The 14,349-nt window shown below is 41.0% G+C and overlaps 1 protein-coding gene across 13 annotated transcripts in view; it reads left to right on the forward strand.

Annotated features, from left to right (window-relative positions):
* The window catches only part of GPATCH2L (G-patch domain containing 2 like), a 64,281-nt gene that overhangs the window by 20,826 nt on the left and 29,106 nt on the right, over positions 1–14,349 (forward strand). For 9 of the 13 annotated variants that reach the window (XM_042048092.1, XM_042048088.1, XM_042048090.1 and 6 more), the window contains 6 exons: positions 5,150–5,214; positions 8,568–8,744; positions 9,109–9,188; positions 11,259–11,326; positions 12,143–12,182; positions 14,105–14,190. In XM_042048092.1, coding sequence (XP_041904026.1) covers positions 5,150–5,214; positions 8,568–8,744; positions 9,109–9,188; positions 11,259–11,326; positions 12,143–12,182; positions 14,105–14,190 — 516 coding nt within the window. The remainder of the gene's footprint in view (positions 1–5,149; positions 5,215–8,567; positions 8,745–9,108; positions 9,189–11,258; positions 11,327–12,142; positions 12,183–14,104; positions 14,191–14,349) is intronic. The other 4 variants (XM_042048098.1, XM_042048096.1, XM_042048097.1 and 1 more) reach the window with 2 other exon arrangements.

Raw genomic sequence — 14,349 nt, forward strand, 5'->3', positions numbered from 1 at the left:
CACTCAGGGAAGTCCTTAAATTGCTGACTTCTAAAAGCTAGAGGAATATACAGAAGAGTCTGCATTTGTTGTGTTCTCATGTTCTTTTCTCAAGCATTAACTATATTAGTCACTATCAGAGGACAGTTGATTTGGAAAGTCTAACTCTTTGATACAGTATGATTGTTCATATGTTGAGTTTCATTTAAGTGTTGTGACAGTCTAGCTCCTGCAGTTTGTCAGAGTGGACAGGTGGCACTTCACTATTACGGCTTTGTGGATGATAGCTGGAAGTGCAAAATTCTCAGTGGTGTTTCTTGGGACTCTGTGAAAAGCTTAGGTTATAGTAAATCCTCGCTGTCCTGGGTCCATGGAACCACTATGGCATTTTTACTGTGTCAGTTGTGATTTGTAGCATGCAACTGTTACAGTGTGGTCAATTTTTTCTTTTAAGAGTGGCTGTTGTTGATAAAAGGTGGGTGGGAAGTGGGGCTTTACAAGAAACTTGTGGATGGAAACTTTTTGTTACTAGTTGTTAAAGCAGTTTTATCTTCTCAGAGCTGTTTGCTAATAGTCCAGGAAAAGAAGTGTGCTAAGTAGCTCCTGAATGTTGCATGTCAGTGGTGATGGACTGAGAGATACCCTTACTAGATGCGGCAGTGATGGACAGTGTTCCTTGAGTTGTTTTTTTTAACACCAGTCAGAGTCTGTTCCATCAAGTCCAACTTGAACTTAAACCACCAGGCTTTCATCCAGCCTTTGTTTGTGCCAGCCTTGGAAAGAGTAAATAGCAAGCTGTGTCCAGACTGTTACTTCAGGACCATGCTGGGAGATGGCTTTGTTCTGTCTCAGTTGTCCCTTGCTCTCAGACTAATTATTGTGCAAGTATATGCATCAAATGACACTTACCATCTGCTGCCAAGTCCTTGGGATTCTCTCTGGAAAGCTAGCACTTGGAATATTTGACCTCTCCAACACCACATGTGTGATCTGTGCTATGACTCATTAGGGAGGGCCTCCGTTGGAGGGAGGAATACACACAGCCCTCTTCACTGTGGAGTATTCCTCGCAGCAGTGGAGGATCATGCTTTGGTCTCCACTGCTCTAAATATAGCACTTTGCTGCTAGCAGCACAGTGAAATTGTGTTTGCCTCACTCCCACTGTGTTCTAGCTGTATTTTCTGGTACAGTAAGAGAAGTACTTTGCACAGATGTATGACAAGGGCATATCCTGAGAAAGGGAGAAGAAAATTGGATATCTAGGAGAGCAAATGGTGTGGAGAGCTGATGGGAAGAAAGGTGACTGATGCTGCTTGTGGGACTTGGAAGCAATCTGTGGTGATCTGGTGATTTACAAAACTTTCATACTGAACTGGTTCCACTACTGTTCACTCCTGTAGCAGTAGGGAATGTCACAAAACGAAATGGGTTTTCAAGCAAACTAAGTTGTATATTCAGAATGGATTTTTTTTAAACCGTCTTTTTCCTCCCCTCCACTGACACTTGCTTTGGTTTGTTATGCAGGAATGAATCTGTAAATGCCAAAATATCCAGTATTTTCTCTACTTTCTAGAAGGCTTCTTGTCCTAAGTCAGGTCAAAAACCTACTGTATTCAGTTGATAAACTCCCATTCACTGAGAAAATCTTGGATATGGATTCTTAATGAGAAGATAGTTTTTTTTATAGTTTGTTTGTGCGACTATGCCCGGTTTTTTCCTGGAGGAAGATGAGCTGCAGTATTGTGATTCAAAGTGTGCATGAAATGAAATCTTGGAAATTGTTTGCCAAACATGGCAAAAGGTGAACATAAATTGAGAGAAGGATGGATGTGCAGCAGCATGAATGATGATGGTTCTTAAATGGGTAATTATGTGACCCAGTGCCTGATCTATAAATAATTGTGGAAACAACAGAGGAAACACGTGGTTTTAGTTTAAGCAGTCATTTGTGTATTTGTACAAGGGTGACAATTAACTGCTAAGACTGTTAGAAGTAACATGCCTTTCTGTCCCTAAATGTTTTGAGATTCCCTGCAGCCATAATAAAACAAAGGCAAATTATATATTGAGTGTTGAAGTTCTTTCTCTTGTTGGTCTAAGCTGAGTGCTTCCAGAATGGTCTGGGTTTGGTTTGTGGGCAGAAAAAACCATAGTACAAGAGCTGTCTAAAATATCACTTTGAGTGGTGTGTTTACTTGTGAAAGATATGCAGTTGGTCTCACCTGTTTTCAAGTACCAAAACTCATAATGTGACTTTTTCAAACCTGGAATTCTACTGACCCACCAATGCCATGAGATTTCACTGGCTTAATGGTGATGTGTTTGTTGTGGTTTAACCCAGATAGGCAGCTCAGCTCCACACAGCTGCCTGCTCACTCCCACACAGGGATGAGGGAGGAAAATGGAGGAATAAAAGTAAGAAAGCTCTAAGCTTGAGGTAAAGTTGGTTTAGTAGGTAAAGCAAAAGCTATGTATGCAAGCAAAGCAAAATAAAAATTCAGTACTTCCTATCAGCAGGCAGATGTTCAGCCATCTCCAGGAATGCAGCATTCCATCATTTGTAACATTATGTGGGAGGACAAACACCACAACTCCAAATGTCCCTGGCTTCCTGCTTCTTTTTCCCAGCTTTTATTGATAAGCATGGCATTATATGATGAAGGATATCGCTGGGGTCAGTCAGGGTCAGCTGTCCAGCTGTGTACCCTCCCAGCTTCTTGTGCACCCCCAGCCTGCTCACTGGCAGGGCAGTGTGAGCAACAGAGACAGCCTTGGCACTGTGTAAGTGCTGCTCAGCAGTAACTAAAACATCCCTGTGTTATCAACACTGATCACAAATCCAAAACATAGAACCATACTACTGTGAGAAAAATACTGCTACTGTGAGAAAAATTTAACTCTATGCAAGCCAAAACCAGTACAATATTCTGGCCTGAGAATGTGACCATCGCTCATCCTGAGTGTGCAGTTAAGTTACTTCACCCTTTGGAAGGGAGCTGCTTCAATGACAGCCTGCCGTTGCATTCATGAGTCTGCCTAAGCTGATGAATTGGAGGCCAGTCTCTCCATAAAAAAAAAAAAAAAAATCCCGTCTCTTGGAAGGCAAATGACAAAGACAGAGTGTTCAGCTTCCCCTCCTTCTCCAGCCCAGCCTGACCTTCTGCAGCCCCTCGGTGCCTCTTGTTTTCTTATTTTTATAGAAAATCAATATCCCTCCTGACACAAACAATAGCTCAGGCAAAAGAATAAATGGGGGAAACCTGAGATCTCTGTCCATCACCTCTCACTTTAACTCCCCCAAACTATTTAATTATAAGCATGCTTTGCTCCAGGTGTTTGCGACAGTGAAATTGCTAAATGAGGACCATTTTAACCAAAGATTGGGTGATCAATAACACTCTATAGCAGTAGCTTGTCGGATCAATAGCATTCATTATTTCATGGTTAAGGTAAGTAGCCGCCTTTGCAAGTGGAGGTCATTAATCAGTGCTTACTGGACCTGCAGAAAGGCCTGCATAGGAGTCTAGTTTGTGTTCAGCCCTGCAGTGTAAAAGGGGTGGTGAAGAGGGTGAGATCCCTGAAAGTTTGTTCTGGTAGAGCACTGGAGTGATGCATATCTATAAGGAACTAAAGAGCATCTCAACAGCCTGCTTAAAGTACTATTTATATGACCTGGAATCTTGTCAATGCTTTTTTCTTTCTCGGGCACCTTTCCTCTGAGGATGCTAAAACCCTTATGAAGCAGTTACTCGGTCCTTGCATCTGCAGCTTGTGAGGATTGTTTATCCATGCTGTCAAAAGAGAAAGCAGGCACACTAAGAGATCGGCCCAGGGTCAAATAGTGAGTTGTTAGGAGAGCTTGGGATGAAACGATTAATTCATGGTTCTCAGTCCTTGGCCTTTAATTGCTGTGGTGTATATGTGGGAGGGTGAATGCATGGCCAAGCTTTATAACGGATTAATTTGGAATTTGATATTAACTTACATGCTGAAATGTGAGAATGATGTACAGATTGTTCATCCATTATACAGTGATGAAGATGCAGAGTTTTAGATATCCAGCATGATAAGTTGACTTGGCTGTACTTTAGAGTGCATTTTCTAAGAGCAATAATGTACTCACAAAATAGGGTTTTATTCTGTGCCTGCAGTTCTTTGGAGTGACATACTTTGTGGTCCCTCATCATTCAGCCTTTTAAATCAAGGTGTTTCCAGTTGATACTGGTCTCTAGTATGATCCAATTTCCTTGGAAAAGAGGCATCAAGAGATACTTTCAAACAGCATTCCCTGACTGGAGCCTGATTCTAGTGCTGACTTACACCTGATGTTCGCATCTAGGTCTTAGTGCTCAGGGAGTAGACAGTAAGTGGTTTCTGCTTGTCCTAGTAATCTCTCAGCTAAATCGGAGGAAGTATTGCCTGAAGTGTCCAAGGGATGATTTTGTGTCAGCATTAAAGCCTTCAGATGCTTGGGACTGACATGAGCATGTACTCCTACAAGTATTCATCCAGTTTTGCAGTCAATTAATGGCTTTCTACACATTAATTTCTAGCTTTATTCTTTTGTTCAAGAGTTAAATCTCTTAACTGCTTCAGCAAATGCAAAACATGCTATAACAAAGTTGCATTCAGCAGCAGCAAGTCATGCTGTGCTAAGGTATTTAGCTGGAGCGTTGTAAATGTCGCAGCTGCTCTTTACTCTATATAAAATAGAAGTTGCTGGGGGGGGGCTGTGTGTGTGATAGTGTAACATTTTTGAGGGAAAGGAATCTGAAGTAGAAAACTTCAGAGGGTTTTCAGTAGCTGTTAAGTGACCCAAGGACAGAGTTTTTAACTGCTCTTAATTTCCTGGTAAGTATTCCAGATGATGTCAGAGTTAGGTTATTAATTCTAGTACCCGAGGCAAATGCCATTTTATTAATTACTTCTTGATAACTTAGAACTAAACTAGATACAGGATTCTACTCTTTTTCAAGTAATGCAGCATTGGTAGGTTTTAGTAGAAAGCAGTTATGTTCTGTTCCAGAGCCAGTCATATATCTGAAATGCAATTTTTGTGAGACATGTAAAGCACTTTGGTCTTGGAGAAGCTAGTAAACTGTAGTAGAGTGGTTTTTGTTTTGTGCCCGTTGCAACTGTAGCCATGTTTTTTTCTCTGTTTTTGTTCCAGTGAAACCAGCAGCGTATGCAGCAGCAGTGATACCGGCCTGTTCACCAATGATGAAGGCCGTCAAGGTAACAAGTGTCCTGTGATTTTCCTCATGTGCTGCTGGGGAGTTTCTTACTTTCTTTACAAATACAAAGAAGATCTACATTTCTTTGACATGCAAGAGCACAGAGAGGGAAGTGTGTGAGAAAAACCAGTGGCAGGGAGTGGCTAGAAGTTAAGAAATGAGATGAGGGCTACAAATGTATGATTTTCATAACACTACACTTTTCCTGCTGAAATACTTTGTGTATCAGATCCATAATATTTGCAATATAAGAAGCTATTACTGTGGAAAGGCACAGACATACAAGAGGAATTTGAGAGCTCTTCATAAGGAAAAAGCACAGCTTATGATTTTTTTCTAGAGGTGTTTTAGGTGTTGCCTACATACCATTAGTGCCTGAATCTGCTACTTGTTTTCTCTATGGGCAGGAAGAGAAGATGGGGAAAAAAGTTACTTAATACTGAAAAGTCACCTAATAGACTGTGCTAGGAAGATGATGGTAATACATGATAGGTTTTATGTCTTTAAATATGTGTTCCTCCCTTGCTCGTGTGTGCATTAATTGATCATGGTATTTTCAATGTCTGTTGAAGAAGTGGTTTCTTAGGAGTTTTGAGTGTGAAGTGCAATCTGGTTTTATTTATCAACCAACAGAACAGTGTCCAGTTGATGGGGGATATGGCAGAAGTAAGTGTGAAATGGGTTCTAGGAGGCACATAGGCACTGAGGACTATTACATTTGGAGCATGTGGAATGTGACCCTGGAGACCTGCAATTCTGTGCACTCTGATTCTGTCACATTTCACAAGCTAAGATTTGGATGAGCTCTCTTCTGGGAATGTGAGTGCTAAAGGAAGTAGCATCAGTAGCTCAATAATATATGCTGCTTCCACCAGCTTGTTACTGGCCGAGGTACCTGTGTGAGGCAACACGATGATAGCAAACATGCTTATGTGTTTTCTGATCATATTTTAGGCTGTAGGACCAATCTGTTGTGATCTTAGGTGAGTATAATACTTTCCTTAAGAGTAGGGATTTCAAATATCAGCTTTGACCTTTGCTGAAAAATAACTGTTTCCAGACTCCAATTCTTCAAAGGCAACAGAAAAGTAGAATCTTTTGCCCTCTCTTTTTACTGATGACTGTTCACAGGGAGCTGAAATTAGCGAGCACTTGTATATCAGATGATGAAGCAGAGTGGTGACTGAAGTGTTTTACTTCATCACCTGACACAAGATTGATGGAGACTGTGTAGTGTATATATATATACTTGTCTGTATGCTTGCCCTATATACTTGCCCTGATTTTATACCCTGTTTTAGACATTAATTTTTGGCTGCAACTAGAAGTAGGATGCTCAATATACAGGAACATGTAGAAATATGACTTAGATAAATTAATGAAGTCCAATTGCAGCCTTCCCTGTCTAGGTACTAGAAAAGGTTTGACATCCTTGTTGTCAGGTCTCTCCCTGTTCAGTTTATACTGTGATAACTTTCTGGCCAAGATGTTTTAGCTTACAGTTATGTTAAAAGGGTTAAAAATATTGTTGCACTTTCAGACTAAATAAAAAATATCTCCTTTTCCCTTTTTTCTATCTTGACAATTCCTAGTCATAAAGTAAATAAAAAAACAACTCTCTGTGTCAGTGAGACAGAGAGAACACAATTTTTTTTTTTGTCACAGATCATCACCTTAGAAATAGTTTTCCAGCACAATTCCAAGCTGAATAATGGGAAATTTAAGATGGCAGCATTCTTAAATAAATGTAGTTTTTTTCCCTTCTTCTTTTGAGATTACATCATGTAATATTTTTGCTGTTGCTAATTAAATAAATCATCTTTGCAATTGCACATACCAGCACACTTCTGTGAGCAGAGAATGATCCTAGTTCATAATTTGATTGTAAGGTGGGGTTTATTTGGTTTTATATTTGTTATATGCATTGGGATCTCTCACAGTGAAAATTAATGGAGTGTTAGCGTATGATGCTGATTGTTAAAGTTCGTCTTGTGAAAATAGTGATTTGAGGTATGACAGGGCACTATGCTCATCGACCCAAATTTCTAGGAATAATTTTGCACAAATTATGATCTCTTAGAAGAACTATCCAACATTACTTACTTTTAATTTACTATGAAGTGGAGATGGGATGTTTATATTTTAAGATGTAACTGTTAGGTTAACTTGATACATGACAGAAAAAACAATGTCAGAGCTTTGGGATAAAGTGTTCTGGCTGTCCTACCTGTTGCTGATTGGAGCTGGTTTTATGTGTTGCTCCTTCAGTTATGTGCAAGATTGCAGCATTCTCGCTAGATGAGTTTTTGCTTTCGTGTACCATTTTTTTTCTGTTTTTTTCCCCAGCAAGGTGTGTGGGTAGGCATAATGGACTTTGGTCAGGAATAATGTAACTCAGTGAGGAAAGGAGAGTAAGTGGGGATGCTTGAGTTAAGGCTTAATGGTAGGCAAATGAGAGTTTTCCCTAGGGTAGGTGTGTTAGTTTTTTAAGGCAAGATGAAGAACCTTGCAATTACATGGGACTGTTTGTGAGTTGGGCCACTGAAATGCTATGTGTGTCAGGTTCCTTGCCCTCCTCCTGCTTTTTTTTCATATACTGCTCATGTGCTACTGCTCTCATGGAATTTCTGGCCAGACAGATTTACTATGAACAGTGTCTGATGCAGTTCAGTTTTAGACTGTAACTGCATTAACTGCAGTGACCCAGCTCCATGGAGACTTTGGTCATGACTTCTGTTGCTGCTGCTTTCGTTTTGCAGAGCATTTGTAGTTCTGAGAGATTCTAAGAAATTTTCATTGGGAGCAACTCACAGCATGGTCACCCAGAGTGACCGTTTCTCATAGTTATGTGTTTTTGTCTTAGCTGCTGTCTTAGGAGACTAGGGGTCTTTCTCATCAGTATGTTTCTTTTGCTTACTCTGTGAGCCTGGTCTTCCCCTCTTGTGAAGTCTCTCCTGTGACAGCCTATAACATGTGCCAAATGGTTGGCCTCTACTGGTGTCACAGTAATTACTTCAGAGAAAGAGTTCTGCATAAGACATCACACAACACTGAACTAAGGTTGATGAGATGCAGTAGCAACAGAGTGCTAAACCTGCCCTAGGCAGGTCTATAAAGAGGCTTTGTTCTACAGGGAAATTCTGTAGACTGATGAGTTGGATAGTTTAAAGCATTTAGTGAGGCCGCATAGTTACAGAGGATCATTGAAACAGAATACAAATATACGGCTCTTCAAGAAGGAATTCCTAATGAGACTTCAGCTGTTTCACATTCAGATATGCCTACTTGTATTTTGAGGGACTGTCAGAGGAGACAGTGATGTTATTTGTGGCTAATTCCATCCTGTTTCTTTAGGAGATGATGAGCAAAGTGATTGGTTTTATGAAGGAGAATGTGTTCCAGGATTCACTGTCCCCAACCTTCTTCCCAAGTGGGGAGCTGATCACCGATCTGAAGTGGAGAGGATTGACTCAGGCCTGGACAAGCTCTCTGTTTCCACCTTCCTTTTGCCCTCACGGCCGGCTCAGAGAGGTGAGGTCCATATGTGTTTGAGAACTTTTGATGTGATGGCAAGGATAGATTCTGTTTGTAGGTGTTGCATTTAAATTGGTATTGGTGATCTGTTTTGTTTTTTTAAGATCCAGTTAAGAAAAAGCTGCACTATTGAAGAGTTTACTGAAATAGTCATACCAGCTGCCTGCTGGCAGTCTTCCTTTTTCTAAAACTAAGGATTTTATTTGATTTGTGAAAAAATTGGCATATCTACATCTTCGAGACTGAAAAACAAAGAGACGGAGGATCTGATTTGATTACTGAACTAAGGGGTTTTCCTGATGGTTTTGTTAGGAAGAATCTTCTGTGTTCATTGCTCAGTTTTTCTGCATTTGGTTTTCAGGATTTCATGCTCGCCTGAATCGCCTTCCAGGAGCTGCTGCCCGTTGTCTCCGTAAAGGTCGGAGGAGGCTGGTTGGCAAGGTATGCCCTTTTGGAAGATGGTAATTTTGTATTTGAGATTCTGATCAGTCCTGAAGTACTATTCTAAGATACCATGTAAATTGTTTTCTGTGGAAAGTGGTCCTGTATATTTTTTGTTTCATGTATTGTTTGATTTGTTTAACTGCTTTGACTGTCAGAAGATGATTGAGAGACTAAGTGGATTTTAAGGCATGTTTGGAGTGGCAAAGACAGCTGATCAGCGCTAAAAGCAGTATGAAAGGAGGCCTGAAGAAGAATGACAGGGAGCATAAATATCAAGAAGATTTAGACAGAATGTAGAGGAAAATGGTGATGGCATGAGACTTATGCATGCTCATCTGAGGCTACAAGGGCAGAGAGGTGGCTCAAAGGTGAAGGAAGGCCAAATTTTATATAGGGAAGAAGACTGATATGAATGGCAGCAAAGGAAGGTGGTTTTAGCAGTTGCATTTTTAGTGGGAAGACAGGAGAATAAAAAGGTATATGCAGTAAATGCAGACAAAGCTGACAAAAACCATGGACTAGTTTTATTACATGTAGGGCAAACACCAAACAAAATATCAGTCCTTTTTCTAAAAGAACAAACAATACTTTGCAGATGTCTGTCTAAAAGTGAGGGATACACCTGGTTGGATCTGCATCATGGAGTGATGAGTGCTGCTGTTTGTTGTAAAAGATGATTCTGAGAAGGAAGGTGGTGGCTGTGCTTGGCTTTTTTTTTGTTATGATGTGCTCTGTGCTTTTGAAAACATTGGCATAAGTTCTGAGCTGGCTGGCTGTAGTCTGCTAACAAGGTGTCTTAGAGGGGCCTGGAGTCCAGAGGAGTGCGACAGCTGCCTTCTGTTCAGTCATACTTGAAAGATCTTTGTTTGCCCCTTCTTTCTTCCACTCACCTTGCTTAATTGTAACCGGCATTCAAAATATGAATCCTCAGCTGGCAAGAAACTGACTTTAGGAAGGGTTCCTCAGGCCACCTGCAAGTGACTGGGCCTGGCGGCACACCTCTAATGATCCAAATGAGAAGGATAATATTTACTTGTTTAATTCATCTTCATCACCTTAAAGGGATCTTTGTCATTTGCAGCGGAGGTCACTGCTCCCCCTTCCCCATCTCTCTCGAAATTGTAATCATAAATAATGAGTTTCATTCAGAGCTCCCCGCTAGCGAGCTGCTAATTACCAAAAGTACGGCTTGTAATTTACACAGTAATAAACCGTAAATTTAAACATTATGGCACTTTAAGTTAATAATTTTCCTGCTGTAACAAATAGCCCATCTTTCACCCCTGCTGCTACAACTGCCCCCAAACTTTGAATGTTTTTGGCCCATGTACCTGGCACAAAAGAACCTTACCTGTGAAAGACTTTTGCCCTCATCTTCAGCCCCTTGCTGAAAAGTATACTTCTTTCTTGGAGGCAGTTGCTATGCAGATGTGAACAACTGGTGCTTCAGGCTATGTGTGTGTGTGTATGCCAGCGTCAAGCACATACGCAGGGCGGCGTCTTGCAGGAAGTAACCTGCTCCCAGAGCAAGTCCTTTCTCCTAGGACCTACCTTTTCTTGAGTTGCTAGAGGTTCTGCCGCTGAATTGCTGCTTTCAGAAAGGACAAAAGCATCATGCTTTCACTCCTTATTTTATTCATTGGTGGTTGGTGAATCCCCACTGTTATTGGAACAGTGTAGTGTCCTATCTTAGCTGGTTTCTGGCCGACTGACCCCAGTAACGTAGAAAGAAGCACTTCGTAGCCATTTCCTGGGCTCTCATGCATCCTTGTGCTGCATACTTTGTACTAGTCCAGTCCCTGGCGTATTCCTCTGTAAGCAATTATCATAACTAAAAATAAGAACCAAACCTCATAAATAAAATTGAATTATTTTCTGCCATTCTTATTAGTTAAATCATCTCAGGTGAAGTTCTAAAAGGAAGGAGTGAACATGTTTAGCTGAGAGTGAGCTGGTAAGGAAAGGATGTGACCCAGGGGAGTAAGATTTGTTCTTACTGGCAGCAGCAAGCTATTCTCTGCTCACTGTGTGAGAGTTTGCAACCTTTTACCTGTCTTTGTGTTTCAGGAGACCTCCATGAGCACTCTGGGCACCGAGAGGCTAGGTCATATTGTTAGTGATCCGCGCCAGAAAGAGTAAGGCCCTTAACAACTGTTGTATAGAACTCTGGGAGGGGAGGAAGAACTATAGGGTCCTCTTCCATTCTGGGGCTGAAGGACACGAAGAGCTGGGTGGACACTTAAGCATAACCTGTGGAATGGGATACAGGATTCTGCTGATGGCTTCTCTGTTTTCTTACTCAAAATTGCTGACTTCCCCTTTGTTTTATATGTATGTTTATATAAGGCTGCCCCAGTGTGTGGACACTACTCATATGCCCCTTTTTTTTTGCAGTCAGCTTTTTCTTTCCTTCTCCCTTATAATGTGCCATTGCAGTAACTGCAGATCTTTTGGACATTAAGAGAGGATTGTGCCCCATACGTTCATTTTTAAAAATGCTGCTTTGTGGAGCCACACTATGGGTGCATACCTAGACTGCAGAAATGATGCTGACGAGGCAGCTGTGAAATTACTTTTTCTTTCCTTGATGTTCTGTCTCTTTCCCCAGTTAGTGTATTTAAATTGTAGTCAGCGCTGGAAATAGTCATGGTGCCTATCCTTTGGCATCTCCCTAATGCTGTTCTGGGGAATGGGTAGGTAAGGATCGCATATCTTGACTGTAGCACAGTGGGACCAGCCTTCACCAGATGTTGATACCTTATTTTCTTCTTTGGATCTGAAATTTGTTGTTTTTAATATGACTCCTGATGATGTTTAATCTTTTTCCTTCTCCCTCTATCTTTGTTCTTCCCTTCCCCTTATCTTCTTACCCCCAACCCTCCTTTTTTTTCCCCCCATGTTCCTTCCTTGGCATTGCTCCCACCTGTCCTTTCGACTCTGCCTCCTTCCAGTTTTTGGTTACCATCCATGGGGAAGAGAGATCGCAACCAGGTAAGGTGACTCTGCTCTTCCTTTTTTATTTTCTTGGTTTCCTTCTCTCTAGAAAGAGCCCAGTGCTGGCTTCTGATTTCCCACACACTGTGGCCTGTGCACATGAGGTAAGGCAGTCCTGTCCCTTCTCATTTTGTTACCTGATGTCTTCTGGGCTTTGAACACAACCCATTTCTCAGGCATTGTATTGTCTATTTAAACTGAATATCTCAGGAAATCCTTTTATTTATCTCCCTGTTTCAGGTTAGTGTAGGCCTTCTTTTGTGACAGTGAATGTGAGGGAAAATACCTCTTGACAGAAGGAGCTTTGGCCTCTCAAAATTCCATAAGAATTGGAACATTTTTCTCTTTTTAAATGCTTTGTTTTGCCTTGTTTGGCTCAGGCTTCTACCTGATAGTCACATCCACAGAGAAGGGAAAAACTGGTGAGTTTAAATGCTGTAGTTAAATAGCAGCTGTAACAGGAAAATGTAAGGGGTGATAAGCAGGAGAAATAGGCATTCTTGTACCTGAAATTCTTGCGTGTGCATTTTTATATTCTCCAGTAAGTCTTTCTTAGCTTCAGTGTTAGAGGGTTTTTTTACTTAAGATATAAAAGCTCAGGTTCTTAGTAGCAAAGAGCAAAAAACAACAATCTTCCATTTGAGCAGTCATGTTGTAACAGTGTTCCTGGCCATACACACTCCTTTATATTCCTATGCGAGTTGTTTTATGGTTGGTGAGCAGTAGGACTGAAATTTGTTTTACCTTTCAGGTGACTAAAAATATGTGTATGGCAAGAATTAATTTTCAAGCCTTTGTGCAATTGTGTATTTTCCATTAACGAGAACATTTTAAGATTGCTTTTATATTGCTAAAGATAAGAGTAACTACATAAGCTTTAAAATGACCCAAAGTAAGTAACTTTTGTTCTTCTTAAATGGGCTTGAATCAGCCATTCTAGTAACAGAGGGTTCCTGGTGATTCTCCCTACTGTGCAGTTGCAGTGTTACTTCACTGACAGTAAATGAGCAGTCTCACTTAAGGAGGAGCTCCCTGATAGCAGCAGCTTTGTGGTGCATCTTCTTTCTCAGAAAGATGGAGGGTAAAGGGCTAGTACTGAGTTCTGAAGTTGCAGATAGCTTGTATGATGAGTCATGCTACAGGTGTGGATTGTTCCTTTGTCCTTATTTAAAAATGCATCAGTAATCCTAGTAATACAAGAAAAGTGTTCTGGAGGTTGGTGTAGCACTCCGCAAAGCATAGAGAAATTAATTTCCTGCTTGAGGTGTGAATTATAAATAAAGACAAAATGCCGAATGGAAGTATAAAGGAGGTGCCCCAGAGAGACTACCAGTCTAAAGCTTCTACTTATATATTGAGCAAAGTTTGTTCCATGCATTGATTGACCAGATTATTCCATTTCTGTCCTGACCATTAAAAATCCCGACCACTGCATTTTCTACAGCAAGCCGTCTTGTGCAGGTTTGATGCCCTCAGGATTTGTCTAGTGTATGTCTAACAGAGGATCTTAGATTAGCCTGACCATGCATTGTTTCAAAAATTTGTTTTAAGCAGTTTGCAAAGACAGTTTGTGAGGTTGGTTGGGAGTGGAAGGAGCAACTCACTTGCCGTGGAATGAATTGGGAGCTCATTGTGAACTTAACCTGGGGGATCTGAATCTTCTAGAGGGCTGTTTCAGTGATATACACAACCTTTGGGAATATGGGAGCTGCTCTGTGGAAAGTTCTGTGCTTGCACAATTCATAACAGTGACTTTCTTCTCTACAAAGTGAGAGTCTGTCCTCATCTAGTCTCAACCCTTGAGGTGCCAGGAAGGTCTCCTTATACTGTATGAACAGCTAAAAAATAGATCTGAGGAGCTTTATCTGGACACTATTTCTTTTAATGCTTTGCTTAAATAAAATCTCTTGACTTTCCAGTTCAATCCATTATCTCCTCTGTACTCTCTGGATGTGCTTGCTGATGCTTCCCACCGAAGATGCTCACCAGCACACTGCACTGCCAGGTAACTCCCTTGCTTTGCTCTGTTGGGGTTGTCTCACTTCCCTCTCCTGGATATCTTCAGTAGTACTGTGCGATCTGAACAGTACTCATGGACCTGTAGGTTAACACGCTGTTCTCTGGGAAGCCCGTGTTCAAACTTAGCATAAAACGCAGCAACGCA

Source organism: Corvus kubaryi, unplaced genomic scaffold (genome assembly GCF_017639235.1).
Source record: "Corvus kubaryi isolate FWS band 111438036 unplaced genomic scaffold, C.kubaryi_AGA036_p1.0 66, whole genome shotgun sequence".
Taxonomy (NCBI): domain Eukaryota; kingdom Metazoa; phylum Chordata; class Aves; order Passeriformes; family Corvidae; genus Corvus; species Corvus kubaryi.